The 25,949-nt window shown below is 42.0% G+C and overlaps 1 protein-coding gene and 1 non-coding gene across 2 annotated transcripts; both read left to right on the forward strand.

The window, feature by feature from the left end:
* The first annotated feature begins 65 nt into the window (after positions 1 to 65).
* On the forward strand, positions 66 to 25,949 carry YY1 (YY1 transcription factor). Its single transcript, XM_031454301.2, has 5 exons — positions 66 to 854; positions 14,019 to 14,181; positions 22,144 to 22,204; positions 23,880 to 24,038; positions 24,781 to 25,949. The coding sequence occupies exons 1-5, from the start codon at positions 185 to 187 to the stop codon at positions 24,961 to 24,963; spliced, it is 1,236 nt and encodes a 411-aa protein (XP_031310161.2). The 5' UTR covers positions 66 to 184; the 3' UTR covers positions 24,964 to 25,949.
* Positions 8,954 to 9,028, forward strand: TRNAG-CCC (transfer RNA glycine (anticodon CCC)). The gene has a single exon. It is a non-coding gene; the product is annotated as a tRNA-Gly (tRNA).

Consider the following 25,949-nt stretch of genomic DNA (forward strand, 5'->3'; position numbering starts at 1 on the left):
GGGGAAGCCCGCCGCCGCCGCCGCCGCGCCCGCCCCTTCCCCCCGCCGCCCGCCCCCTCTCCCCCCGCCCGCCCGCCGCCTTCCTCCCTCAGCCTTCCTTCCCCACGGCCGGCCGCCTCCTCGCCCGCCTGCCCGCAGCCCCGGAGCTGAGGCCGCCGCGGCTCTGGCGGCCGAGCCCTCAGTCATGGCCTCGGGCGACACCCTCTACATCGCCACGGACGGCTCGGAGATGCCGGCCGAGATCGTGGAGCTGCACGAGATCGAGGTGGAGACCATCCCGGTGGAGACCATCGAGACCACGGTAGTGGGCGAGGAGGAGGAGGACGACGACGACGACGAGGACGGCGGCGGCGGCGACCACGGCGGCGGGGGCGGCCACGGGCACGCGGGCCACCACCACCACCACCACCACCACCACCACCCGCCCATGATCGCTCTGCAGCCGCTCGTCACCGACGACCCGACCCAGGTGCACCACCACCAGGAGGTGATCCTGGTGCAGACGCGCGAGGAAGTGGTGGGCGGCGACGACTCGGACGGGCTGCGCGCCGAGGACGGCTTCGAGGACCAGATTCTCATCCCGGTGCCCGCGCCGGCCGGCGGCGACGACGACTACATCGAGCAGACGCTGGTCACCGTGGCGGCGGCCGGCAAGAGTGGTGGCGGCGGCTCGTCGTCGTCGGGCGGCGGCCGCGTCAAGAAGGGCGGCGGCAAGAAGAGCGGCAAGAAGGGCTACCTCGGCGGCGGGGCCGGGGCGGCGGGCGGCGCGGACGCGGGCAACAAGAAGTGGGAGCAGAAGCAAGTGCAGATCAAGACCCTGGAGGGCGAGTTCTCGGTCACCATGTGGTCCTCAGGTGAGCGCCGGCGCGCGCCGGCCCCCGGGATGTTTTTGTTTTGAAGGGAAGCCATGTTTTATGTGTGTGATGGGCGCCGCCATCTTCTTCGCAGGGCAAGTATGGCGGCCCCAAAAGATGGCGGGCCACGGCGGGGGCGGTGGGGCCGGCGGGCGGCGGGCCGAAGATGGCGGCGGAGGCGAGGCGCCGCCCGCTAGGCCGCAATGGCGTAGTTTCCCCGGGCGGGGCGGTCGCGCGGCGCGGGGCGGGGCGCGCGGGGCGGGGCGCGCTCGGGCCAACGGACGGCCCGCCGGCCCGTTGTCCGCGGTCCCCTCCCGCCCGGCCCCACGAGAGGCCCGGGGCGCGGAGAGGGCGTTGGCGGGGCTGCGCCGCGCGGACCTCGCGCCTGGGCCAGGCCGGGCCACCGCCTTTCCCCCGCCTTCCTCTGGGGGATGTCGCAGGCGCACACCCCGCCCCCGCCCCTTCCCCGGAGCCTCAACTGCTCCCGGGAGGCGCCTTCCGAGGGGCGGGGGTGCGCGGCCCTTTCGCCCGATCGGCGCGCAGGCCCGACCCGGCCAGCGGCCGCGCTCCCCGCGCTCGCCTGGCGGGGCGGGACTTGGACGGACGTGGGGCTCGCGTGTGCGGGCTCCGCGTCTGCAGGGCCTGTCACCACGTTGCCGGCGAGCTCCTCTCTGCTCCGCTCGCGGCGCTTGGTGCTCGGGGTCCGCGAGTTTTGGGAGGTTACTCGGCCCCTTACGTCGGGGAAGTTTTGTTTTAAGTACGTGGCTCTTCGCAAATAGGCCGAGTAGTTACACAGCAATGGACGGTTGCCACTAAAATGATAAAATCGAGTATTTTCGTTTTGAGTTTCCGCAGGTTTTTTGCTTGGCATAAAACTCCTTATTTTCCCCGTGGAAAGAATTCTAGAAGGCGTTTTTCTTCCATTTTAATACGGCTTTGAACGGAGGCCAAAAAATGCCTAGGGCAGTAGAGAATTATCTGCATATATCAATCTTTTTGTCTTACTTTTTAACTATCCAAAGGCTGTTTTTTTCGTGTTGTAAATCCTATTAACTTCATTCCTATGCTATCTTGTTAAATTGCTGGGAAAGTAAGTAGACTGCCGGAACTAGTTAATCTAGTACCTGTGATGCCAAGATTTAAGCTGTATAACCCTTTCCCCCCATAATTACTTTAACGCCTATTAATAAATTCCCAGAATGGATGGAGCCTCAAAATGTGGTGAACGTTGAGCATTAAAGGATTGCTAAAATTCACAGTACCGAATGAAATAGGCAAAAAGGCTGGACTGAGAAACTGATCTTTTTGGATCTATTGAAAGCCCCAAGTTGAAATAACTAAAGCTGAATGGATCTGTGACTCAGGGGACTGAGCACAGGGAGTTTCTGTCAGTGTAATAGCCAGTACTAACAGGGGCTTCTGTTCAGTAGTTTGAGTTTAGCAGGAGCTATATGTTTAAATTAAACCTACATTTTAGTATGTTTAAAAGGTTATCAGAAGATACCTTGTGTATACATTTCGGTAGCGCAGAATGATTACACACTGATCATGCTGTAACTAAAAGCTATGTTTTTCTGTTAACAGAAATGGAGTAAGAAAGGGGGTGTTGGTTATTGATGAGTTTGCTGAATTCAGGGTATCATTTGAAATTAGATACATAGATAAACATACAGTAACCACAAAAGCTAAATTTAGTTTTTCTCTTGATATGGACATGTTGGCTTTATAGTAACTGTGAAATTATAATAGTATTTTATATATTCTGCATTTGGCCTTACCAAATGTCTAACCCACTTTTCCATACCCAGAAAACTAAAGTGTAGGCTTTACTTGAAGTGATACGTATCAAGTTAGCTTAAAAGTCATTACTTCCCCTGTGCAAGTGGTTGCTTACAGACTTGTACAGTTGGGGATATTTTAATGTCCAGTTCTTTGAAGAGTTAGTTGTCAGGCATGTTATAGTACTCTGCAGAAAGGTGGTTATAAATATTGGATGGCAATAACAGTTATTGTTTTCTCAGACATGTTTGTGGTAAACTATTCCCCTTCCTTGTCCTTGTAGTTTGAAATTATTACCAAAGAGAAGTTAAACAGTTTGTGATTATGCACATTCCAAGTTCAAATTCTGTGTATGGTTTCATCTTCAGAACTGAAATAAGCAGATAATTGATAACAGGCCAAGAAATCAAAGCAGGTTAATTGTTAAGCTAAATTTCTCTCTCTCTGTGTGTGTGTGTGTGTGTGTGTGTTGACTGGTAGACATTGTGCATGATGCTTTCACGTACGTGATTGCTTTTGATCCTAGGCATGAGTTTTAAAGCAGTCCTTTAGCCTAAGCCCAAACTTAGTTAACCTGAAGTCCTTATTTAAAAAGTTAGTACACGTAGAATATTCATGTGCACATATTAACCAGGTTGTGCAATCATCACCACTGTCTAATTCCAGAACATTTTCATCACTCCAGAAAGAAACCCCATGGCTATTAGCAGTCACTTCCTATTTCCCTCTCCCCTCCAACCCCTGGCAACCACTAATCTTTCTCTAGATTTGCCTATTCTGGTCATTTTGATTACATGGAATCATGAATATGTTGCCTTTTGTGTCTGGCTTGGTCTTGTTTTCAAGATTTATCCACATGGTAGAGTGTACTTCGTTCCTTTTTACAGCTAAGTAATATTCAATTGTGTAGATAAAGCAGCAGGAACTGTTTAGTTTTTTTGCAGTTGAGAAAATTAAGGCCTAAATAAGGCTGACTGTGTTTTAATATTTAATCAACAGTTCAGCTGTGTTTTGAATATTCTTAATCCGTTGCTTTAAGGCCCATGTTTGTATTTTTCCTAAGATATAATTAATGAACATTTCATAGTTGCCAGATTTAGGGCATAATATTATGTTCCGCACCCCTAGATATTCATCACTGGTTTAGGAGTGACATCCTATTTTGTAGAACTTACTGTAAACTAAACCACTTAACTAGATCAAGTAGGAAAGCTAATAATAAAAGCTGAGTATTTAAAACACTTCGTTCTGAGAGAAACCCAAGAAATATTTAAAATTTTGAGGTTTCAGGTGGTAAGAATTTGTGACATTCTCTCAAGGCTGTTAATATTTTAATTATCTTCTGTTAGACCGAATATAGAAGTGCTTTGTGCTAGATTGAGTAAAACATCTAAGACCAGAAAACCATTGATATTAGAATCAGCAAACTGAAGGAAAGTTGAAAAGTATTAAATTTTTTCTCACTTTTATATATTCAGGAAATTCAGGTCTGCCAAAAATTACTGGTCCTGACCACTTGGTATTTTCTCTTTTTTCTTATGCTATTTATTACTAAGAAGAGATGCCACAAATGTAAATTCCCATGGAGCCAAGCCAGAGAAGCCCTCCAAAGTAATCATGTCAACCCCATGACCTACATAAGGCAGCCTAAGTCATAGATCCCAATTCCTGACCTGGTAGCTCTGGAAGCCTGGCTTACTGATAAAGCCTCTGCTGTCAGACTCTCCTCTCTGAGTTACTAACCTTCTGCCACCCTCAATCAACAGCTGTCTACCCCTAGTAGAAAAAGAAAACCCCTTATTACAGAAGGTCAGGGCTCCTGACCTACCGATGACTGACATTTTAGGCTTTTGGAAGAGAATAGTTTTTTAAAGTATGCCAGATTCCTAGGTGGATATTTACAAAAAGCTCATAACAGCCCTAAATTTCCTATTTTGCTATTACCAAAGACAGTTATTTAGAATCAACATTTCTTAAGATCTGCATTCTTTTGTTAACTCATGACCTGCTCTTTCCAGGTGACCATTTTATAAACTGCTTTTATAAACTTGTCATAGGAAGAGTGCACAAAAGTGAAAAGTTTTTATACTTTTTAAATCTGAATATTTACCAGTGAGTTATATTTTATATTATTAGATAAACACTGTATTTTGAAAATTTGGTATCTGAAACACTTCTTGGATGTTGAAGATAACATTCATTTCATTACTGTTAGAATATTAAGAAGATGTTATGAGGTCTTGGAAGTTAGTTGACTCTTGCATAAGGCTGTGCCTTCCTATTTCTGGTGGACTTTAATTACAGGAGAGGAGCCATTTCCTAGTCCTAAGTGCCTTATATTAGTAGGACTCATTCTGTTTAACTTTGTGATTAATTATCAATAACCAAGCCTAGTGGTTTCTGGAAATTATATTAGTAGTAGAATCAGATTTCCTCCTTAGAGGGCACTGACCAAAGATCTGGCCTTGGTGTATCTTAACTTCCGACCTTGAGATCTTTATTTATAAAATGACTTGGAGTGTGGGGGATCCCTAAAGGCATTGTTCAGTTCTTTATAGCAAAGAAATTCCACTCCTTTCTGAATTCCTATGCGACAAAAGGAAGCAACATACTCAATTTCTTACAGCAAAACTACCCAATTTTAACGTGATCTGGTGAATGAAATATTAGGAACTCTCTTGAGCAGAAATCTTAATGACTCTTCAGTTACTTTAGTCTTACAGTGTGGTTTCAGATATGATTAAACATTAAACCAGTGTAAATGGTTGCGATGGACTTTTTCTTGTGTAAATTATTCCCCTCAAATATAGGAACTGAGGGGCAGGGAAAGAGGCGCTGTTGTGCTCAAAGCTGTTCTGTGAGTGTCTGGATCTGTCTTCTAGGAGAGCTGCAAACTTCAGATAGAATTTCTAGTATCAGAGCATCACATTCTTAAAAACACCCCAAAGTGTCTTTCTCTTTTTGCAGTTATCAACTCAGACCTCTTCTTTCCGTTTTTTGTCTCCTTAGCTTCTAAGCATCCCAAAATAATTGAGGGGGAGAAGCTGCTGTCATAACTCCATACTGACAATTGGTTTTTAATTTTCTTGATAACTCACTTGTGATTTGTATTAATACATGAGATAGATTCTTAACAAAGACTAAATACAGATTTCTCGATTTCATTTCTGGGAATCCAGTCACGCACATACTCTTCCTTTCTGAATTTTCCAAGACTTAAATCATGTGACTTCACTCCCTTGCTTAAAAATTCCTCAAATACAACAATGTAAATATACTTAATGCCACTGAACTATAGATTTTAAAATGGTTAGAGTGGTAAAATTTTTGTTTGGTATTTTCACATACACACATCCTGGAAATAAAATACTACATTCAGTCAAATCCAGTCTTCTTATCAAAACCTGCGAGGCCGCATGTGGTTTGGCCCGGCCTTCTCTTTCTGATTTCCTCCCTCCTCCTGCTCCCATTATGCTCCAGCCTTCCTGGCCTTCTTTTAGTTCTTTGAACTTGTTCTTTTGCACTTGTTCTTACCTCTACTTCCAGTGCTCTGACCATAGATGTTCACACTCTTAGTGCTGCCTGGTTTTCAAGTCTCAGCTCTAAGACACACCCTCCCTGTTCATCCATTTAAATTAGCACCCTCCACCCCATCACTCTATCTCATAGTCCTGTTTTATTTTCTTTGTAGTGCTGCCTGGAATTGTCTTTTTCTTTTTTTTTTTTTTTTAACTGTCTGTCTGTCTCCTTTAGAGTGTAAGTCCTGGGCTGTAACCCTGCAGCCTTAGGATGGTACAAGGCACGTAGAAGATTCTCAGTAAATAACTGAGTGAGTGAGTGCGTGGCAGCTGTGCTGTAAGGCAGAGTCATGGCCTCAAGACCAAAATACCATTCTCATCTATTACTACATCAGGAAAGGGAGCAGTAAAGGTGGGGAGGGTGCAGAAGCATTCCTCTTGTAGAAGAGGCATGGACTTCGTAGTCTAGTTAATTCTAGATTCAAATCCTGGATCTACCACTCAGTGTACTTCTCCAAATATATTACTGGGTATTTCTTTTTGTTTGTTTGTTTTTCAGGGGGGGAGGTAATTAGGTTTATTTATTATTATTTTTTTTTTATTATTTAACTGGAGGTACTGGGGATCGAACCCTAGACCTTGTGCATACTAAGCACGCACTCTACTACTGAACTATACCCTCCCCCAATTCTGGGCATTTCTGAGGCTTAATTTCTTCCACCAGAAGCATGAGGTTAATATCTTAAAGGTTTTTTTTGAATTGAGGAAAGTGACAGTTGTTGGCATGAAACAAGTACTCAGTAAACGACAGTATCCCTTCTTAAGGTATCTGTTACTGGGGAAAAGTGGAAACATCCTAGGTCTGTTTCCCTATTGCTTATTAGTGAATCTCAAATATTTGCCTCTCCCCCATTTTAGTGATGATTTGGGTGATGGCATTGCTGAATAGATAATGTCATTTTGGCCAAAAGTCACCTGGAGTGGTTAGACCAAAGTTAATGGCCTAAGATGGAAGGTATGGAGAAACAAAATCATTAGGGTCAACCCTAATGAGCTTCCTGGCAATCAAATAAAAAAGGAAACCATACTACTGTTAACTAAATTCTAAAATAAACTGCTTTCTATTATAAAGGGGGCCACTGAGTGATAACAATGCAGATTTCAAACAGTATAGGGTCAGATTTCATGCAGGGTCTTAGAGCAGCCAGAGATTTTAAATGTAATCCAATTAGATGGTTCTTTACTTGCTTACTGTAGTTTTTAAAAGTTCAACATTTAAAAACCATTAAAAAAAAAAACCATTAAGTATAGGACCTGCTCTTTAAGGGAAAGTGGAATGGAGGTGTTTCTGCACACCTCTTTCCCAGACCACAGTGGTTGCCGTTTAATGTATTACCTTGTTTCAGTGTAATAAAGAGAGGTGGTCTGCCCTTTAATAAATGAGGAAACCAAATGAGGTTCTGTGATAGGACTGAGAGGCCTCTTGAAAGAAAGAGATCTTGATCTGGACTTTGGAAAGCCCAGATGGGGGATGAGAGGTGGGCAAGAAGGGAAGGGAAAGTTGTGTCTATCACATACCTTTTATCAGGCATTGAATAACATAGCAAAAAAAAAAAAACCCCAAAAACAGTTTGGAGCATGGAGGGCTTGTGAAACTACACTTTTTAACCTGTTTTCTGGACCTGTAGAGGCTCCCAGCCTTTCCATCTAGTTCCTTAATCATTTCTTTTTGGCTGTAAATGTTTTGAGTCTCTTTGCTCTGCCTCAAACTAGACTGGGAGTGGCTATAGCTTTGGTAACAAAGAAACTGAATAGCTAAGAGACAGGGATGGACAAAGGCTTATTTATGTGCCTGTTTAACCTTTTGAATAAATAGTTCCATGTGCAGAAAAAAGAATGTTTATAAAATGCGAATGAATAGATTGTCCTGAGATAATTCAAATCCCGCCCCCCCCCCCATTTCTGGCTGCTATTGGCTAGATTCTGGTTTTCCGCACCCTACATCTTACTCATTTCACTTTGGTCTGGTTGTTGTCGGTCATTTGCCTTTAACCAGAGTGTTAGTGAGCACTAGAGTCATCTAATCCACAGTTTTGATTAGAAGTTCACACTGTTGACATTTTTTCTCCTACCACCCCACTTCTTTCAGTGACTTGTATTCTCAGCTTTTTCCAAACAGGAATTCTGAGATTTGGTTTTATTTTGCTTTGCCCAGTTGTGTTCTGTGATCACAATTATAAATTTATTTATGGGTTCTTTGGGAGGCAGGGTATTTCGGATTACTTATTTATTTATTGTTTTTCAAAGTGGAGGTACTGGGGCTTGAACCCAGGACCTCCTGCATGCTAAGCATGCACTCTACCACTGATCTGTAGCCTTCCCCCTACCATTATAAATTTAGGTTACACTGGTTATAGAAACCCATTTTGAGGAAACTTCTAATGTGGATTAATCTTGTCCCCTTGAAACAATGAGATAATTAACGAAGTCCTGACCTCAAGGAAAACTCCAGAAAAGAATGAATATGCAAAATGATTTTTAAAGCAGATTTAGATAGTTGGCTTCATAAACATGCTTTACCTATATGTGTCTTTCATAATTACCCCACTGCCAGTCACTGGAACTCAGTAACATACATAACGCATTTGATATTCAGAGCTGATCAGTTAATATCTTCCCACCTCTATACAACAAATCTATTTCAGGAGTAATTATGAAATGAAAGGAGTGTAATAATGGCAAGTGCAGACAGTGAAAATCTGTATTTGAATACATATTACAATAGTAAAATGCTTTTGTTGGGGAGAGAATATAGCTCAGTGGTAGAGCATGTGCTTCCCATGCACAAGGTCCTGGGTTCAATCCCTGGTGCCTCCATTAAATAAATAAATAAATAAACTTAATTATCCCCCCCCCCCAATAATAGTAAAACATTTTTTAGAGCATCATAAATTTCTGGTATATTTGGCCAAAGCTTCTGAAGATGTTCTTTTGCAAAAATTAGATAAAACAGCTAAATTATAGCAAACATTGACATTATGTGATCTGTTGCTTTAGTATGTGTCCAGTTCTTGGTGAAAATGAGGCGAACGTTGTCTTTGATTTCTTGTGGCAGTAGATCCTAGCATCTTTGGTCATTTCTCTAGCAGTCTTCTTTTGAAATGTGATTTTTTTTCTGTATAAATAGTTCATTTTTTACATTTCATTGAATAGTCAACAACCATCTGTTTTACAATTTCTGTGTCCTAGTCTTCAAGGAGTCTCCCAAATTAACTTCCATGAAGTACACTGTTTATTAAGGAGTAAGAGACATGATAATATGAAGTTTTAAGTACATATTATGAAAGCGTACAGTAACCACAATAATTACTTAGAACTTAGACTAAGAAAATAATTTTTTTAGGCAAGAATATTATATCCCTGACATTGTTTTGAAGTGCAAGTGTAAAGTGATAATCAAAAGCAGATTTTTTTATCAGTTTGATTATGATTTTAAAATTATGTACTTCCTGTCTGTACTCGGACAGATTGCTTTCACTATGTGCCACTTTCCCTTGGTGTGTCACTGAGTCAAATCCCCATTGGACGAAGCTCGTTGCCCCCTTCCATCTGAACATAATCTCTTCAGTCTCCTTTGCAAAAGTCTTCATTCTCAATATTGGAATTACCCAGATTTTGGTTCCAAGTCTTCTGTCTATATTTTTGAATAGATAATGTTATATGGCTTTGTGGCTTTAAATACAGTCTGTATGCCAGTGATTCCCATAGATTTCTCTCCAACCTAGATTTCTTTTTATCTGCCTGTACTTGGATATCCAGGTACCTCCTTGAGGTCTGTCCACAAGTTGTCGTGCAGATGTCTAGTGGACCCAGACCACAGTGCACTTCCAGAACTTCTCCTGCACATTGTCTTTTCCCCCATTTTCCATCTCAGCTAATGACACCACCATCCTCCAAGAATCACAAACAAGAAACTTAGATGGCATACTTGACATCCCTCTCCCACCCCCACCCGTCTGATTCATCACCCAGCCAAGTTTATCTCGCCTCCAAAATGAAAATAAAACTTGAATCTATGTGTTTTAAACACCTACTGATAAATGTCATTTTGGGTAGTAAATCCCTTCATTCAGAAATCTCGCTGTCAGAAATCATTCCTTTTTTCAAGAAGAAAAATTCCCCTGTAGTTTAATCCCATTTTCTCTGAGTGAAATACCATCATAGAGATCAAAGCTCAGCTAGGTTTTTCTGTAAAGGGCTAGATAGTAGTATTTTAGGTTTTGTAGGTCCTAAGGCAACTAAGCAACTCCATGTGTCATTGAAGCAGGAAAGCAGCCGGAGACAATATGTGAGCAAATGAGTGTGGCTGTTTTAATAAAATTGTATTTACAAAAATAGACAGTGTATGTGTACACCATTGTTTATAGCAGCATTGTTCACAGTAGCCAAAAGGTGGAAACAACCCAAGTGTCCATCAGTAAATGGATAGATAAAGTAAATGTGGTCTGTTCATAGAGGAGTATTATTCAGCCACAAAAAGGAATGCGATTTTGATAAATGCTACAACACGAATGGACCTTGAAAACATGCTTAGTGAAGTTAAGCCCAAGCATGGGTGGACGAATACTGAATGATTCTACTTATGAAAAGGTACCTAGAGTAGGCAAATTCATAGAAACAAAGTAGAATAGAGGTTACCAGGGGTGAGGGAGAGAGATTGCTGTTGCATGGGTACCAGGTTTCTGTTGGAGGTGAAGTTTTGGGTATACATAATGGTGATTGGTTACACAACACCGTGAATGTACTTGATGTTACTGAATCACACAATTACAGGTGGTTAAGTGATAAATACTATGTTTATGTCTATTTTACCAAAATTTCAAAGAATAAAAGGAAGTCATGAAAATGGGTGTGCGGTCACATGCTGGGTTTGTCTAACCGGCTCTGTCTTTAGGCTTATTTTATGCATGTTTTGTTTTCTAATTCTTAATAATCTGACTGTTTTCTGGGTCCTTGATATTCTTAAATGTTAAAACTAAGAACTGATCCTCAAGAGGTGTTTCCTTATTTGACTTCAGTTTGTGTCACTGCAAAATTAATGTGTTGAAGCCCTAATCCCTGATGTGACAATATTTGGAGGTGGGGCCTCTGGAAAGTGATTTCGTTATGTGGGTGAAGCACTCATGGATGGGATTATTGCCATATAAGAAGAGACAGAAATTGTGTAGTGTGACGAGACAGCAAGAAAACATCTGTCTGTGAACCAGGGGGAAGGAACCGAGTGAGCTGGCACCTTGAGCTCTACAGCTGTGTTGAGACATAACCCTTGTCAGCAGCTTGCTCGGAGCAGCAGTGGTTCTCAACCTTACTGTTATTCTTGTAGCAGAAAGATACAAGGAGTTTTCCTTACTGTGAGGAGAAAAATAGCTTCAGTGAAGAAAAGCAGCCTCCCTTGCCACCAGTGTATTTTAGTACCGCTAGAAGGTTGGTGAAGTAGGAGTTGTGCCTAGGTTGGAGAGCCTGAGGGGTAAAGGAATGATCACAGTGCTGAGAAAAGAAATTAAAGAATCTCGTTACAATGCCAAGTCCCCGCTTTATAACTTACCACATTTCCTGCCCCTTCTTAGTAATACATCCGGCTACTTTTTCTTAGGCTTCTTCACAGGTAAACGGGTAACCTGGGATATAGTGTCTAGTTCTTTCCAGTTCCAGACAAGAGGTGGCTGAGCTTAACAGTTAAGTACTCAGGTCTTAGAGTTAAATTTCCTGAGTTCATGTCTGTCACTTACTAACTACTTAACCCTGAGCAAGTTACTTAACCTCACTATGCCTCAGCTTTCTCTTCTGTAAAATGAACTTGCTGTTTGCCCACTTCATAGGGTAATATGTGCAATGATTGAAATAGTGCTTGTATGTGAACATTAAATAAAATGTCAGCTGCAGTTGTATTCTGTGGTTCCTTGTAATGACCTAAAATGTTCGCTGAAGTGAAGAGTGGTTGGGCAGGAGAAGCATTTAAAGTTTAAAACTTGTATTCTGTGCTTTTCTTTGCTGAGAATGACTGAACTTGATAATGACCACTTGAATCAAATGAACCTGCATTCTGTCTTTGTTTTCCCTCATACTCTGATGTCATAGCTATGCATAGTTTTCTGGTGGTGACATCAATTGCAGGATTTGGTTTGGGTTTTTGGTCTTGTTTTTTAACACTGGTGGAAAGGTAATGCAAGTTGAGATTTGAACAAGCCCATTTTCACTTCTGAAAGTTCTTATTCTTAATACTCTTTGTGAAACAATTTGATGGAAAGCGGAAATTTTTACTTAACATTGAGACTGTTGGAGCATTCTGTTTTCTGCTTTAGTCACCAAAATAGTAGGAGACTGGTTTTGGCCTTTGGATGCTTTACTCTAGTTTGAGAGACAAAGCCAGCCAAAGTTCAGAATAGCTTGATTTAGAGTTCATCAATGTTATTATCCAGAAATAGTCTAGGAGTTCATAGAAAAGGTAAGCATCTCAGGCTAGCGTGATGTAATGAAACAACCCTCAAGAGAATTTGAGCTAGACTCCAGAGGGTAGGCTGGGATTGGAGAGAGGTAATAAGAGAGCAAAGGGAGAAACTTGTTTTTACTTAATATTTCCTGCCAAGCACTTGTGAATTAATCTGTGTGGGAAAACAGGCTTATTGAAATACAGGGGGCACGTGCAAAGGGGAAACAGAAGGTGAGAACTAGATATGTTAAAATGAGGCAGCCACCAGGCAGCACAGGACCCGGAATGCCTGGTGGCAGTAATTTATACCACTGTTGAGGGGGTGGTGCCAAAGTGAAAACATAGCAATTGTATTTTTTGTATCAGTTTATTCTTTAAAGCATCGCTGGAGCAGAGAACAGAACTGTGAAGATCAATTAAGAAATTATGATAGTCATTTCGGTCTGAGATAATAGTGATAAGAACTAAGTTGGTGGCAGTGGGACAAAGATAAGACCTTTTAAAAATAATCGATTGGATTTGGTGTCTGGGATACAGGAGATTAACTGTGGGAGTCAGTAGTCCTTTTTTTCCTTAGCCTGTTGGATTTGTGATGGTAGTAAGACATGAGGAGAGCTATTCTGCATTCTTTGAACACATAACTTATGAGGACCAACCTGTGTGCCTGCCTCTGACCAAGGCTTTGGGGATACATGGTGATCAAAAATGGCAAGTGTCCCTGTCCTTGTAGAGCTTACAGTCTAGAGGGAGAGGGCGACAGAAATCACACAGCTGTAATTTTTGTAGCCCATAATAGTCAGTGAAAATAGCACAAGTAAAGGCCATGCAGTTAAGGTGGATGGGCCGTGATACATTTGAGGAAATGAAAGGCCAGTACAGCTGGAGCAAAAGTAAAGAATGAGGACGCTGGAGAGGTGGGCAAGAGGCTGGCTAAGAGGTGAAGGCTATAAAGCCAGGTTTAAGTTGGCTTTGCAGAGTTGATGGTTAACAGGAAGTGTATGTGGTGGGCAAAATGCAGAACTCTGAGATGTAATGGGAGGAGAGGCAAGGAGGCTGAGAATAAGCCAGTTAGAGAAGTGGGTGAAGAACCAGGAAAAGTGAATGCCGAGGACAGTGATGGCGAACTCTTCCCACTGGGCTGAGAAGGAACATTAATGGAAAGGACGTTGACTTTGGCATTGGGGATTTTGGTGACCTTCAACAGAAACAGGATTTTAAGAGATTGAAGAGAAAGGCTGGGAGGTTAAGAGGTAATGGCTATAAATCACCCGTTTAAGAAGTTGCTAATGAAAGCAGTTTTTAGTAGTTTTTAAAATGTATTTGCCCACGTACACGTTTTTACTCAGCTAAGATGATCAATCTTCTGATGTGTTTCAGATGAAAAAAAAGATATTGACCATGAGACGGTGGTTGAAGAACAGATTATTGGAGAGAACTCACCTCCTGATTACTCAGAGTATATGACAGGAAAGAAACTCCCCCCTGGAGGGATACCTGGCATTGACCTCTCAGATCCCAAACAACTAGCAGAATTTGCTAGGTAAGTTGTAAGAACTTTCCTTTCTTCTAATTAAGTAAAGTACTTGAGGGTTGCCAGCTGTGTATTTTGGTGCCTAAGTTCCAATAGTGGTTTGTGTTCTTGCTCCAGGGAAGCTTCTGAAAACAAAAGCAGTTGGTTTTATTTTTAGTGGTAGCTATGCTATTGATGTAGTGGCACTGTTTCAGATCCTTGCAGACAATAAGAAGAAGCAAATACATACTCTTTAATTCCATAATTGACATTACTTGTGAATAAACAAAATTGCACGTAATTTGTTTGGAAATGGGTGTCTTTACACTACCCCCTGGCCTCTTTGTATACATTTTAAATTTGGATGTATTGTCCTGGACTAAAGCTGCAGAAGGCCTGGGTCTGTACTGGGTTTGTACAGCTAAACAAAGGACAGGACTGCATCAGTTCCGATTTCAGGGTGTCGTTAGTTAGACTCCCAGTGTTTTGTTAATTTAAGCCAGCATGACAGGAAGAGGTCAGATATTTATGGCTGGGACCCCTGTGACTGCCTGTCCAAGGTGCACGGAGGAAGATCTGAATCCATGGGATGTTTGTTTTGCCTGAAACTGGCTGAGTTCCTGTAGAAACTTTGCCCCCCCCCCTTATGTTATTTTCCAGTACTGTTTGGTAGTTTTTATAAAGACTAGAGAAAACCCACATAGTTGTAAAGTTTTAAGTATAATGAAGTGAACTATTAAAATTTAGAGCTACTCCTCTTCCCTGGCTGAGGTTGAATGGAGCCTGGAATAGCCCAGGAGATTGAGGCAAGGACAGGATCAGTAAGAAAGAAATGCTTGTGTTCCTGTTCTAACAGGATGGGGTGGGGGTCTTTTTGTTTTTTTGTTTGTTTGTTTTTTGTTTTGTCCTTTCTCTTGAGAGCAGAGCAGAGCAGAGTAGGAGAGAGCTGGAGACCCTGGGGTGTCTTGGTTTCTCCCGGCCCTGCCAAAAACAAGGTGGACAGCCTCCTACCACTTGGAGCCTGTTTCCCCACATGCCATGTGGGTGTGAGAATCCCATTGTGCTTTGATAAATGGATTTTTTCTCCTTTTCACTGAAACCGTAGTTATAGGGAATATACACATTAATTTATTTCTAAATTATCATGGTTTTTAAAAAGTTTAGGCTCTTTTTTTTTTTTTGTTAATGGCACTGTGTTCCAGCTTTTATTGCTATTAAAATGTTAAATGCAGGTATGTGAATTGAATATTAACTGCCCTCCTCCCCTCCCCCCAAGAAATACAAATAAAAATGGAATCTGCAGGATGCATAGTCAGTAGTGAGGTTAGAGGTTTTGGACAGGTTGAGCCAAATATGCCTGTGTTTAATGTCATGAGTTCCTAAAGATAGTCACATCTTCCTTGTGGTACTCAGATTTTGTCGGGGCTATAGGCTGCTACTCCAGGGATAGATATGGGACACAGAAGTCAAGGAACCCTTTGTAGAGGGGGCAGCATTTGATTTGGGCCTTGAAGAACATGGAACTTTGACAGCTAGAGGGGTTTCCTGGTGGGGTCTCCGTGCTGGAACAGCATAAGCACAGAATACACATTCAATATATTCAGAGGACAAAAGGAGTCAAGTTTGGCTGTGAATTGGGGCACTTTAAGTAAATGTAAACCAGATCATTAAAGTCTATGAAAACTGGGCCAAGATACGGGCTTTTTAGTATGCAGTGGATAACTGGTGAAGGTTTTTGAGCAGTAGAGAAGGGGGCTGGATGATCAGAGATTTAACTTGGGAGAATTACTTTGCGGCTGTATCTAGGCTGGATGGATGCAGGTACAAGCATGAAGTGGGAGAGACCAGGTGAACTAGAGCTCATGAAGGCCTGAGCCAGAATAGTAGCAGTCAGACCATGAAGAAATAGGTATGACAGATGACAGGAGACAAAGGAGACCGACTGAGAGGCAGATCGGCTGTATTGGGTGGGGGGGAGCAGTGCAAGAGGAGGAATCAAAATGCATGTTAAAAGCTTCACTCCTTAGGTGACAGGAAAGTGAGAGGGTGCTGGTTTGGGGTTCAGGGGAGGCAGTGTTTGGTTTTAGATGCTAATGAAATATCTGTGTGGGACTTGAGGTGGATTCCGGAAGTAAGTTGGGGCTAGAGTCGTTTGAGGAGGGATGGATAAGAGCATGAAAGTGCCGGGTAAGTAAGCCCTTGGGAAGCGGTGCGGGTTGGAGGGAAAAGAATAAAGTCCTGGGAAGGTCCTTGTACTAGAAACAGTGACAGCCAAAGGATCATTCAGACAGGTAGGAGAAGACAGTGTTGTGGAAGCCAGTGGAGTTTCCAGAAGGGCTAAGGGAGGGAAGAATAAAATTCCTCTAAATTATATATTGTGAAGTAATTGCAGTGGAGGAGCAGAGGGCTGAAGGGTGAGGTTGTGCAGAGAGAGGAACCTGTGGGAAGTGAGTGAGCAAGCAGCAGAAGTAATTAGGTGTTGGGGACCCTTGGCATTGTTTACCCTTCCTGGAGAATTGGGGCCGCTTGAGAATTGGGATCTTAAAGCTTGCCCCAGCCCTCCAAGCATCTGAACAGAAAATCCAGGATGTTTCGGCTCTAAACACAGGAGGCACATGTAGCTGTTTGGAATAGAAGCTTCTGCAACCAAGTGGCCTTTCCTCACTGCATCAGGCTGCCTGGGACCTTACTCCTTAGGAAAGGGCCACCTCCCAGGAACAGGGACCCAGGGCCAGATAGCCATCTATTTGTGATAGGCACACATTTCAAAACAATAAGGGTAAAGAACCTAAAAGTTTCCAGGGAGAAAAGTTAGATCACCTACAAAAGAATGATAATTAGGCCTGAATGAGAATTTTCTTCAACAGTGATAGATAATTAGAAGACAATGGAACAATATTTTGAGATTTCTGAGGGAAAATTACTATAAACACGGAATTATTGATCCAGCAAAGCTATCAATCCAACACAAAGGCAAAAGAATGACAGTTTTAGACGCCTAAGGATTCATTTTACGTTGCGTGCACCTTTTCTGAAGAGGTTACTTGAGGATATACTCCAGTAAAATAAGGATGAACATCAAAAGGAAGACATCCTAAAGAATACAGTGAGAAGAAACCAAGAATACAGTTGTGTAACAGGCTGGAAAACATGTTCAGTTTAGAATAGGAAGTCAGTGGCTTGTAAGAATTTCTTGAAGAAAAGTTCATTTCATTCATTAGTGGATAGAATGACTAAGAAGCCAGATCTTGGTGGTATGGGAAAGAGTCTTCTAAAAAAGAAGATAATCAGAAGCTCCATGATAGGGGTGGCAGAGCAAAGAAAACAATGGGGCATAATTTTGACTATTTAAAAAGAGAAAACTCATTTGACGTGAGTCTGGGAAAATTCTCTCCTTGGTACTGAAGCTGCTATATTGGACTTGCAAAGCAGGAAATCGGATTTTAGCACACAGTTAAATTCTGTAGTAAGCAATACTTATATAATCATCTGAGTATAGTGTGTGTTTATCTTCTTTTATAATCAACCTGTTAAGGATTTCATTTTGTACACAGAATGGGATGAAATCTTGCTCGTCTGTATACAAAATAAAGGTGTAGGGTTTGGGCTCATCCCTGTGTTCCACAGTATCTCTTGAAAAGATGAAGTAAAACTAAGTAAATCTCTAATTGGGCAGTGGTGGTGGTGAGAAACACTTGAGCCTGGAATGCCCTATTCTGTTAGGTCTTCATATTTGACAGTGTAATAGCTGCGACTAGAATTTTCCAGAGGCCCCAGAAATGGTGGCTGGGACTCTTAGAGCTGGAGACAAAGAACCACCAAGTTTCAAACTGTTGGGAGCCAGACCCCATCTTTGCTTATAAAAATGCACAGAACTTGTTCTGCTGGCCTCCGTTCTCATTCCCTTCACCCTGTGACTCAGTTCTTGACTTAAGGTGGCGTGTTTGCTGCTTTTCCCTCTCCTCCCTATAGCGGAGTGGTGAGGTTTTGGACTGGACTTGAAACTGTCCAAAGAATGTTCTGGTTCCTGCCACACTGAGCCTAGACTGCTTAGTAAATCACTTTATGTATGGATAAGTATAAGAAATAATAACTTAGGGGAGTGGGTATTGCTCAGTAGTAGAGCACATGCTTAACATGCATGAGGTCCAGGGTTCAATTCCCAGTACCTCCATTAAAAAAATAATGACTTGAAAGTCATGGTATTGGAGAGGTGGGACTACAGTGACTTTGTTCTTTCCTGAAATGTCTTTTTAGTAAATACTTCTGGGATTGGTCAGTGGGTGGGACCTGGAGAATTCTGTTTCCTGATGAAATTGACAAGCTTTGTGAATTTTTTGCATAACCCCTTGGAAACCTTTGGTCCAGAAAGATCAGAGTAACAAGTGGCTACGTCAGTCCCAAGTTAGTGGTGGCTTTTGCTGCTGCTGTTGTTGACTGCCCACCCTGAGACTTTCACTGGGTTAATGTAGAGGTGGAGTGTGACAGTGGAACCGAAAGCACCTTCCAGCTCTGTAACGCCGTCACATGGGTATACACGGTCTAAGAGAGAAGCCGCTTAACAGACGTGCCCCGTTACTCTCACACAACACTCTGCACACAGAAGGGAAGTGACTTATGCTTGCTGTGTTACACAGGAACTTCTTCTGTCCCGTCAGCACAGGTCAGAGTTGGTGGTTCCAGTCTGATCAACTAAACTGGTTTTGCAGAGAAAAGGCTTATTTTCATTCAAAAATCACTTCTTTAGAAATGTTTGATCTTGGCTTCTGGGACATTTGCAGATATCACTTAGTTGGAACTTCTGGTTTATATAATAATACCCTGCTGAAAATTGTCCAGGAAGTTCCTGCAGTTTTTGGTCCTGGTGTCCAACGTTTACAACGTTGTTCCTTCCATGTGTGCAGGTGTAACATCAATAGTCATGTCCTAGGGAACAGATTCTGTTTTTAATTGAACAGGAAACTTCTCTTGCTGGGTACCTGGCTCCTCCATATAATTTCTCATACATTGAGGGGGCCTTTCCGCTTTGCCTGTGCTGTTCTTTCTCCAGGCTCTCAGTTTTTCAGTTGAAAAGGGTGGTTTGGAGCCACCAGTACCTTCTGGGTTATTAAATACAGCTGGCATTTTTTAAAGGAATGAGGTTATTTTTGGCTAGGCCCATTTAGCACATAGCTGGTGATAATAATAGCTATGATTTTTCAAGAGCTTAACGTATATCATCTCTTTATCTTGACAGCTCTCAATAGGTAGCATTATACCTTTTTACACAATAAGAAACTGAGGCTGAGAAGTTAAGTGGTTTGCTCAAGGTCATGCAGCTAGCAGAGGTCAGCACCGAGCCACACGTCTCATTCCGTCTCATTCATGGTGCTTGTGCTGTCGTCGTCTCCGGTTCCAAAGAGCTTTGTCAAGTTCCACAGTCAATGAGAAACTCAAATCTTGGTTCCTTCTGTCTGACTGGTTTGGGTGGGTCAAGAAGATATTCTAACTAGGAGTATATGATTTTAGTCTATTTAAAAAATTACTTTCTTTTAAGGATTTCAAATACATATTTTTTATTTTGCAGGCTATATATCAATGGTTGCCATGAAGATTTTAATCTTAGTCTTTGCTCAATCTAAGCATACATTTTTGGAAAGTGACATTTACAGTGTTTGCATTCGAATATAATGCATAAGGTACCCACATACACTGGCTCGCTTGCCACTCTGAAGTGCAGAAGAGTGGCTCAGCAAGGAGCTTAAGAGTGGCTGCAATTAAGTACCTCTACCTTCTCCTTGAGCCCAAGGGTGTTTGCCCAGATGCATTTTAAACTCTCATCCTGAAATTAATTATATTGCTAACTACCAGCTCATGTAAATTAAGTTCCTAGGAATGAATTTAAGAAATTTGTGAGGTTGGGGGACCCTCCTAGGTAACTGGGCCACACCTAACCTCCTGGCACAGGCACTTCACCGCTGTTGACGGTGGAACAGGGAAGAGATTCTGTGCGACATATTTGTCAACCCAGTGAAAGTTTTTAAAGTTGGAGTTTTTTGGTTTTGTGATAATTTGCATACAGTAAAATTCACCCTCTTTTAAGGGAGTATCATTCTGTGAATTTGGACAAAGACAGTCATGTAGCTATCTTCCCGGCCAAGACAGAGCATTTGAGTGGAATCATCAAAGAGTAATAAACATCTTATTTGGGAAGGTTGAAGCTTGGTTTTTTGTTTTTTGTTTTTTGTTTTTGTTTTTAATTGAAGTACAGTCAGTTTACAATGTTGTGTCAGTTTCTGGTGTACAGCATGCTTCAGTCATACATATACATATGTATATTCCTCATCGTATTCTTTTACATTATAGATTGCTACAAGATATTGAATGTAGTTCCCTGAAGCTTGGTTCTTAATATACTCATTAATATTTTATTATTTACATTTGATTGGAGTGGAACCCTTTCATATGAAGGACTATTAGTTTTCAACCTCCAGGTGGCGCAGTGGCACCAAATTTTTGTCCTACCTAGTTTTGTGACTCAGACCCAAACTCCAGGATTTAATGGTATTTAAGATAACAAAAGCTAGTTCAGAGCCCTGTACACAGTAGGCACTTAGAAAATACTTGCTAACTGATGTGTTAATCTTACAAGTACATGTACAAGAAAGAACAAGTATCTGCAGGGTGGAACGGGGGAGGATACCAGACTGAAATGTTCTCCTAGAATTCCAGGTAGGAAATTTGTACAGTCTTGAACAAACTCCTTAGAGATAAGTTATAGCTACGAGGTAACTTGTTTCCCCTCTGCTCTTCCAGGGCATGGAAAATTTAACCAGATGATTTCATGGGTTCGTGTTTTATAAAATAAGAAGCATCAGGGAATCCTTTTCCCAGATCGAGGGTGGAGGAGGATATTGTTAGAGCCTGTGCTGACTTAGCAGTGGAAATATTTCATAGTAAAAAAGTTGTGGTAAATTAGCTTACCGTTAAGGAAGCATCAGCTTAATTTATTAAACATGCATTCTTCACAAAGGAGTGTGAGATGGTGCAAAACTAGGGACAAGAACATTGGTTTTGGAGATTTAAACCTTTTTCTAGTTTTTCTAGGAACTCTTTAATTTCTCACCCCTCTACCACACACAGATCTATAGGGAGTTTTGGAGAGAAAGTTTTGACAAAAGACCAAAGGTTGGTTCAGTGGAAATAGCAGGTAGGTAAGTTACAGTTAATCAGCAAGCTCTCTGGATAGTGATTCCACTCAGGGCTCTACCTGGCTGCCCAAGTGGAAACCGTAATCTCCCTCCCACCACCACCACCGAAACTAATAGTGCGATAGAAATTAAACAGTGTGAATGAGTTTGAGGTGATCCCACCTGTCTACCATCCCTTGGGGCTCCTGCCCAGAGTAACCAGTCCTTAGTTTGTTACGTTTCCTTCTAGGGCTATTATACATGTATAGTTCTCTGTCTAAAAGGATTGCTCTGTACCCTTTAAAAAAATGACCTATCATAAAGATCATTTCTGTCAGTATGAGATGAGACTCCCCCTCCCCCTTTTTAAGACTCTCCCATATCTTCCTTCCTTTTTATAAGGCACTTTTATTAGCCTAGCAGCTGCTTTTGGATACCTCGTTTTGCTCCCATTAAGAGTTCATGTGTGGTTTTGGGGTTGTTGGTCTCGTGGCATTTTTTAGAGAGTTTAGAGGAAAGAGTGAAATCACAGTTCACAGTGCCATCCTGAGCTGTCCCAGCTTACTAGCTGTGACACTGTGGGCAACAGCTGGTCGGGCTCGTTCGTGAGTCCTGCTCTGTAGGTGGGACAGTGCTTCACGGTCACAGGTCGCAGCCACGTGAGCTTTCTCATCCCTTCCCCTTCACAGAAGTGTATTGTAATCTTAGTTTCTGTGCCTCTAGGGAAAACATGTTAGGGACTTACATGATTATGCCAGATGAGTCTACCCACTCCTACAAATCTCTCTTTCTCTCTCTCTTTTTTTTCCCCCCCTTTGGTAAGAATGAAGCCAAGAAAAATTAAAGAAGATGATGCTCCAAGAACAATAGCTTGCCCTCATAAAGTAAGTAATGCTAGGGGGAAAGTGTTCATTACTGTGAATGAAGTTTTAGAGAGATTGTAATAAGAAATCGCACTTTTATTTCTGTCTTCATAATTGAGATTAAACAAGGAACTATAAACTGGTTTCTAAATTCAGGAGAGTATATTCTGTGATGTAAGTTTTGTTCCATAAAGACCACTTAAATACTATTAAATGGGGTCACCTTAGGACACCAATGTTTTTATTATCACTGTATACAGAATATACCGTGGTAGGATTTTATTTCTTGTTTCTGGATCATTAACAAGTCAGTCTTAAGACATTGGGTTGTGTCTCACCCATGGACCTTTGTGGGACTGTGGGCTGCTTATGGAACTCTGGAAATGATTCTGGATGTTGCTAAAGTAAGCCTAACAAGACTATCATTTCCTTCGTGATTTTCCTTAATTTACCGTTGATTATGTGTTGGGGGGGACACTTAATTGTTTTCAAATGTGGTTATTTTTAGTCAAAAAAGTAAAACAGTAGCCTAAAAAGTACTTTGAGGCATTGGTTGGGTCTGCTTCAGATTTTTATTGGAGGTAAAACTAATGGGAAAATTAAGTAATCACGAAGGTAGTACAGAAAAACAAAGCGGGAGGTTTTTTTAATGGAATAAAAAATTTAAAAAAAAACAATTGGAGAAGGATAAGTTTAGTTTCATGGTGTCGCCTCTGGTGACTGTACCCACAAATTCTTTCTTTTTAATGTTCTTAATGTGGAGATTTTGAAATGTTAAAAGGATTTCTGTTGAGGCCAAGTACTAAATAAACATTTGAAAACAGTTATACCTTAAGTGCTCATCATCTCTCTAGCTTCTCTGTGTACTTCTTTTCCAATTAGATTTTTTTTTAATTCCATTTTCTAAATGGAAACAGCCTAGGGGTCAAGGTGTAAAAACTGTGGCTCCCCCCGCTTTGCCCGTGAAATTGTCTGTCGTTCTGTCCGGTCATGTCCCCCTTCACCCCATTATTGGGCAACAACTGCAGAAGAAATGGTGAAGGACATGCTTCTCCCAACGCTGCTCACCCGTCTGCCTTCCCCACCCTATTCTGCTGTCATTTTGCCTGCTTCTTTTCCTAGTGTCTCACAGAATAAATTTCTTCTGTAGTTGCCATTCCTTGGACACCCTCTTGCTTCTTTCTCTGTCAAGAAGGGGAAAGAGGCAAAGAGAGAAGAGGGAACAGTAGGCGATGGAGAATGACAGCCCATTCTTGCAGCACAGAATGTGGGGCCCACCAAAGGTAGTGGTGGACGGCCGTCATTTTAACTCCGTTTATCTATCAGTGCTTCTGTTACTTCATTTGGGGGACACAGTTGGGTGAGGCAGCTATGGTGTAGCTGGAAGCCAGGGTGTTGGGTTCTACTCCCAGTGTGGCTTCTACTAGTCGTGTGACCTTGGGCAAGTCTACTTAAAGACATCTCTAAGCCTCAGTTTCCTCGTCTGTAAAACAAGAGTTTGCATTAAATGATAAGGCCTCTTTCAGCTGTCTGGTTTTTTTTGTCTTAAATAATTCTAGTGTACTGTGAACTAAAATTTAAATGGGAAGGTGGGGGAGGGTGTTTTGTTTCAACGTGTCAGTGAGGGCTGTTAAGTGCTTGAATCGTTTGTTACAGTTTGCAGCGTGAACCACTAAGCTTCTCTCTCTGTTTGAAGGGCTGCACAAAGATGTTCAGGGATAACTCTGCCATGAGAAAACATCTGCACACCCACGGCCCCAGAGTCCACGTCTGTGCAGAATGTGGCAAAGCTTTTGTTGAGAGCTCAAAACTAAAGCGACATCAGCTGGTTCATACTGGAGAGAAGCCCTTTCAGGTAGAGCCCGTCCCTTCTCCCCTCCCCACTCCCCTGTAAGTGTAGACAAAGCGACAGTGAAGCTGGAGACACCGCCGGAGGGTCAGGGTCTTAGTGCTTCTGAGTGAGAAGCGGAAACAGTGTCCTGACTGTCCTGACGGGGCCCCTGGCTCCTGACTTCCCCATGTGTGGTCCGAGTGGTGCTAGAGACGGGGGGCATCGAGGTATTTACGGGGCATACTCTACATCAGGAGAAACACAGGATTGCTTAAGAGCAAACCTGAGACAATTTCTAGTGCATTCACTATGGGGCTGAAGCAGTTTATTTGCTGTAGCTGATTTATTTTTTGTAGTGTATTGAACTATTAATTGACCTAATGTTTTTTTGGTTTTTTGTTTTGTTTTGGTTTTTTTGATATTTGACACCAGAAACCTTCCTAACAATTTGTATTTTATTTGAAATATTTACACAGATGTTAGGGCCCTAACATGATATTTAGGAAGATTCTTGCTCTTTTGCTGAATATTTCTCTTATGTTGTGTTTAAACAACTCAACGAAGGCTATTCAAGGGTTTTAGGAGTTGATCACGTGGAAAAATCAGTGCTCTCTGCCCCCTAATTCTAGAATGTGTCTAGAAAATTGCCCCTGGGGTGGGGAGGAGGCGTTAGAAGAACTAGGCTGTTCTCCCCCAGAGGTGAGCTGCTCCCTCTCCCAGGCCTGGTCCGAGTCTGAGCGGATTCTCTCTGGTCTCTCCTCGACAGTGCACGTTCGAAGGCTGCGGGAAACGCTTTTCACTGGACTTCAATTTGCGCACACATGTGCGAATCCATACCGGAGACAGGCCCTATGTGTGCCCCTTCGACGGTTGTAATAAGAAGTTTGCTCAGTCGACTAACCTGAAATCTCACATCTTAACACATGCTAAGGCCAAAAACAACCAGTGAGAAGAAGAGAGAAGACCCTTCTCCGCCTTGGGAAGCCTCTTCCAGGAGTATGATTGGGAATAAATATGCCTCTCCTTTGTATATTGTTTCTAGGAAAGAATTTTAAAAATGAATCCTACATACCCAAGGGACATGTTTTGATAAAGTAGTAAAAATTAAAAAAAAAAACTTTAATAAGATGACATTGCTAAGATGCTCTATCTTGCTCTGTAATCTCGTTTCAAAAACACGGTGTTTTTGTAAAGTGTGGTCCCAACAGGAGGACAATTCATGAACTTCGCATCAAAAGACAATTCTTTATACAACAGTGCTAAAAATGGGACTTCTTTTCACATTCTTATAAATATGAAGCTCACCTGTTGCTTACAATTTTTTTAATTTTGTATTTTCCAAGTGTGCATATTGTACACTTTTTGGGGATATGCTTAGTAATGCAATGTGTGATTTTTCTGGAGGTTGATAACTTTGCTTGCAGTAGATTTTCTTTAAAAGAATGGGCAGTTACATGCATACTTCAAAAGTATTTTCCTGTAAAAAAAAAAAGTTATATAGGTTTTGTTTGCTATCTTAATTTTGGTTGTATTCTTTGATGTTAACACATTTTGTATAATTGTATCGTATAGCTGTATTGAATCATGTAGTATCAAATATTAGATGTGATTTAATAGTGTTAATCAATTTAAACCCATTTTAGTCACTTTTTTTTTCCGAAAAATACTGCCAGATGCTGATGTTCCGTGTAATTTCTTTGCCTGTTCAGTTACAGAACGTGGTGCTCAGTCGTAGAATGTATTGTACCTTTTACCACCTGATGTGTACATCCCGTGTAACAGAAAGGGCAACAATAAAATAGCAGTCCTACAGAAAGAATATGGCAGAAGAAGAGCTGTAAGCACAGTCTTATTTCCTTTTGTTGTCCAGAATAATTATAATTCTTGAGCCTCCCAGAAATTGGAAGCTAAATAAAGCAACTCAAGTTTCCTTTA

This window comes from Camelus dromedarius, chromosome 5 (assembly GCF_036321535.1).
Source record: "Camelus dromedarius isolate mCamDro1 chromosome 5, mCamDro1.pat, whole genome shotgun sequence".
Taxonomy (NCBI): Eukaryota; Metazoa; Chordata; class Mammalia; order Artiodactyla; family Camelidae; genus Camelus; species Camelus dromedarius.

Excerpts from the sequence above, each read along its gene's own strand:
- YY1 (XM_031454301.2), top strand. The coding sequence starts at position 185 with ATGGCCTCGGGCGACACCCTCTACATCGCCACGGACGGCTCGGAGATG. Across the intron at positions 855-14,018 it reads GGTCACCATGTGGTCCTCAG|ATGAAAAAAAAGATATTGAC; the intron begins GTGAGCGCCGGC and ends GATGTGTTTCAG. Across the intron at positions 22,205-23,879 it reads CAATAGCTTGCCCTCATAAA|GGCTGCACAAAGATGTTCAG; the intron begins GTAAGTAATGCT and ends CTCTGTTTGAAG.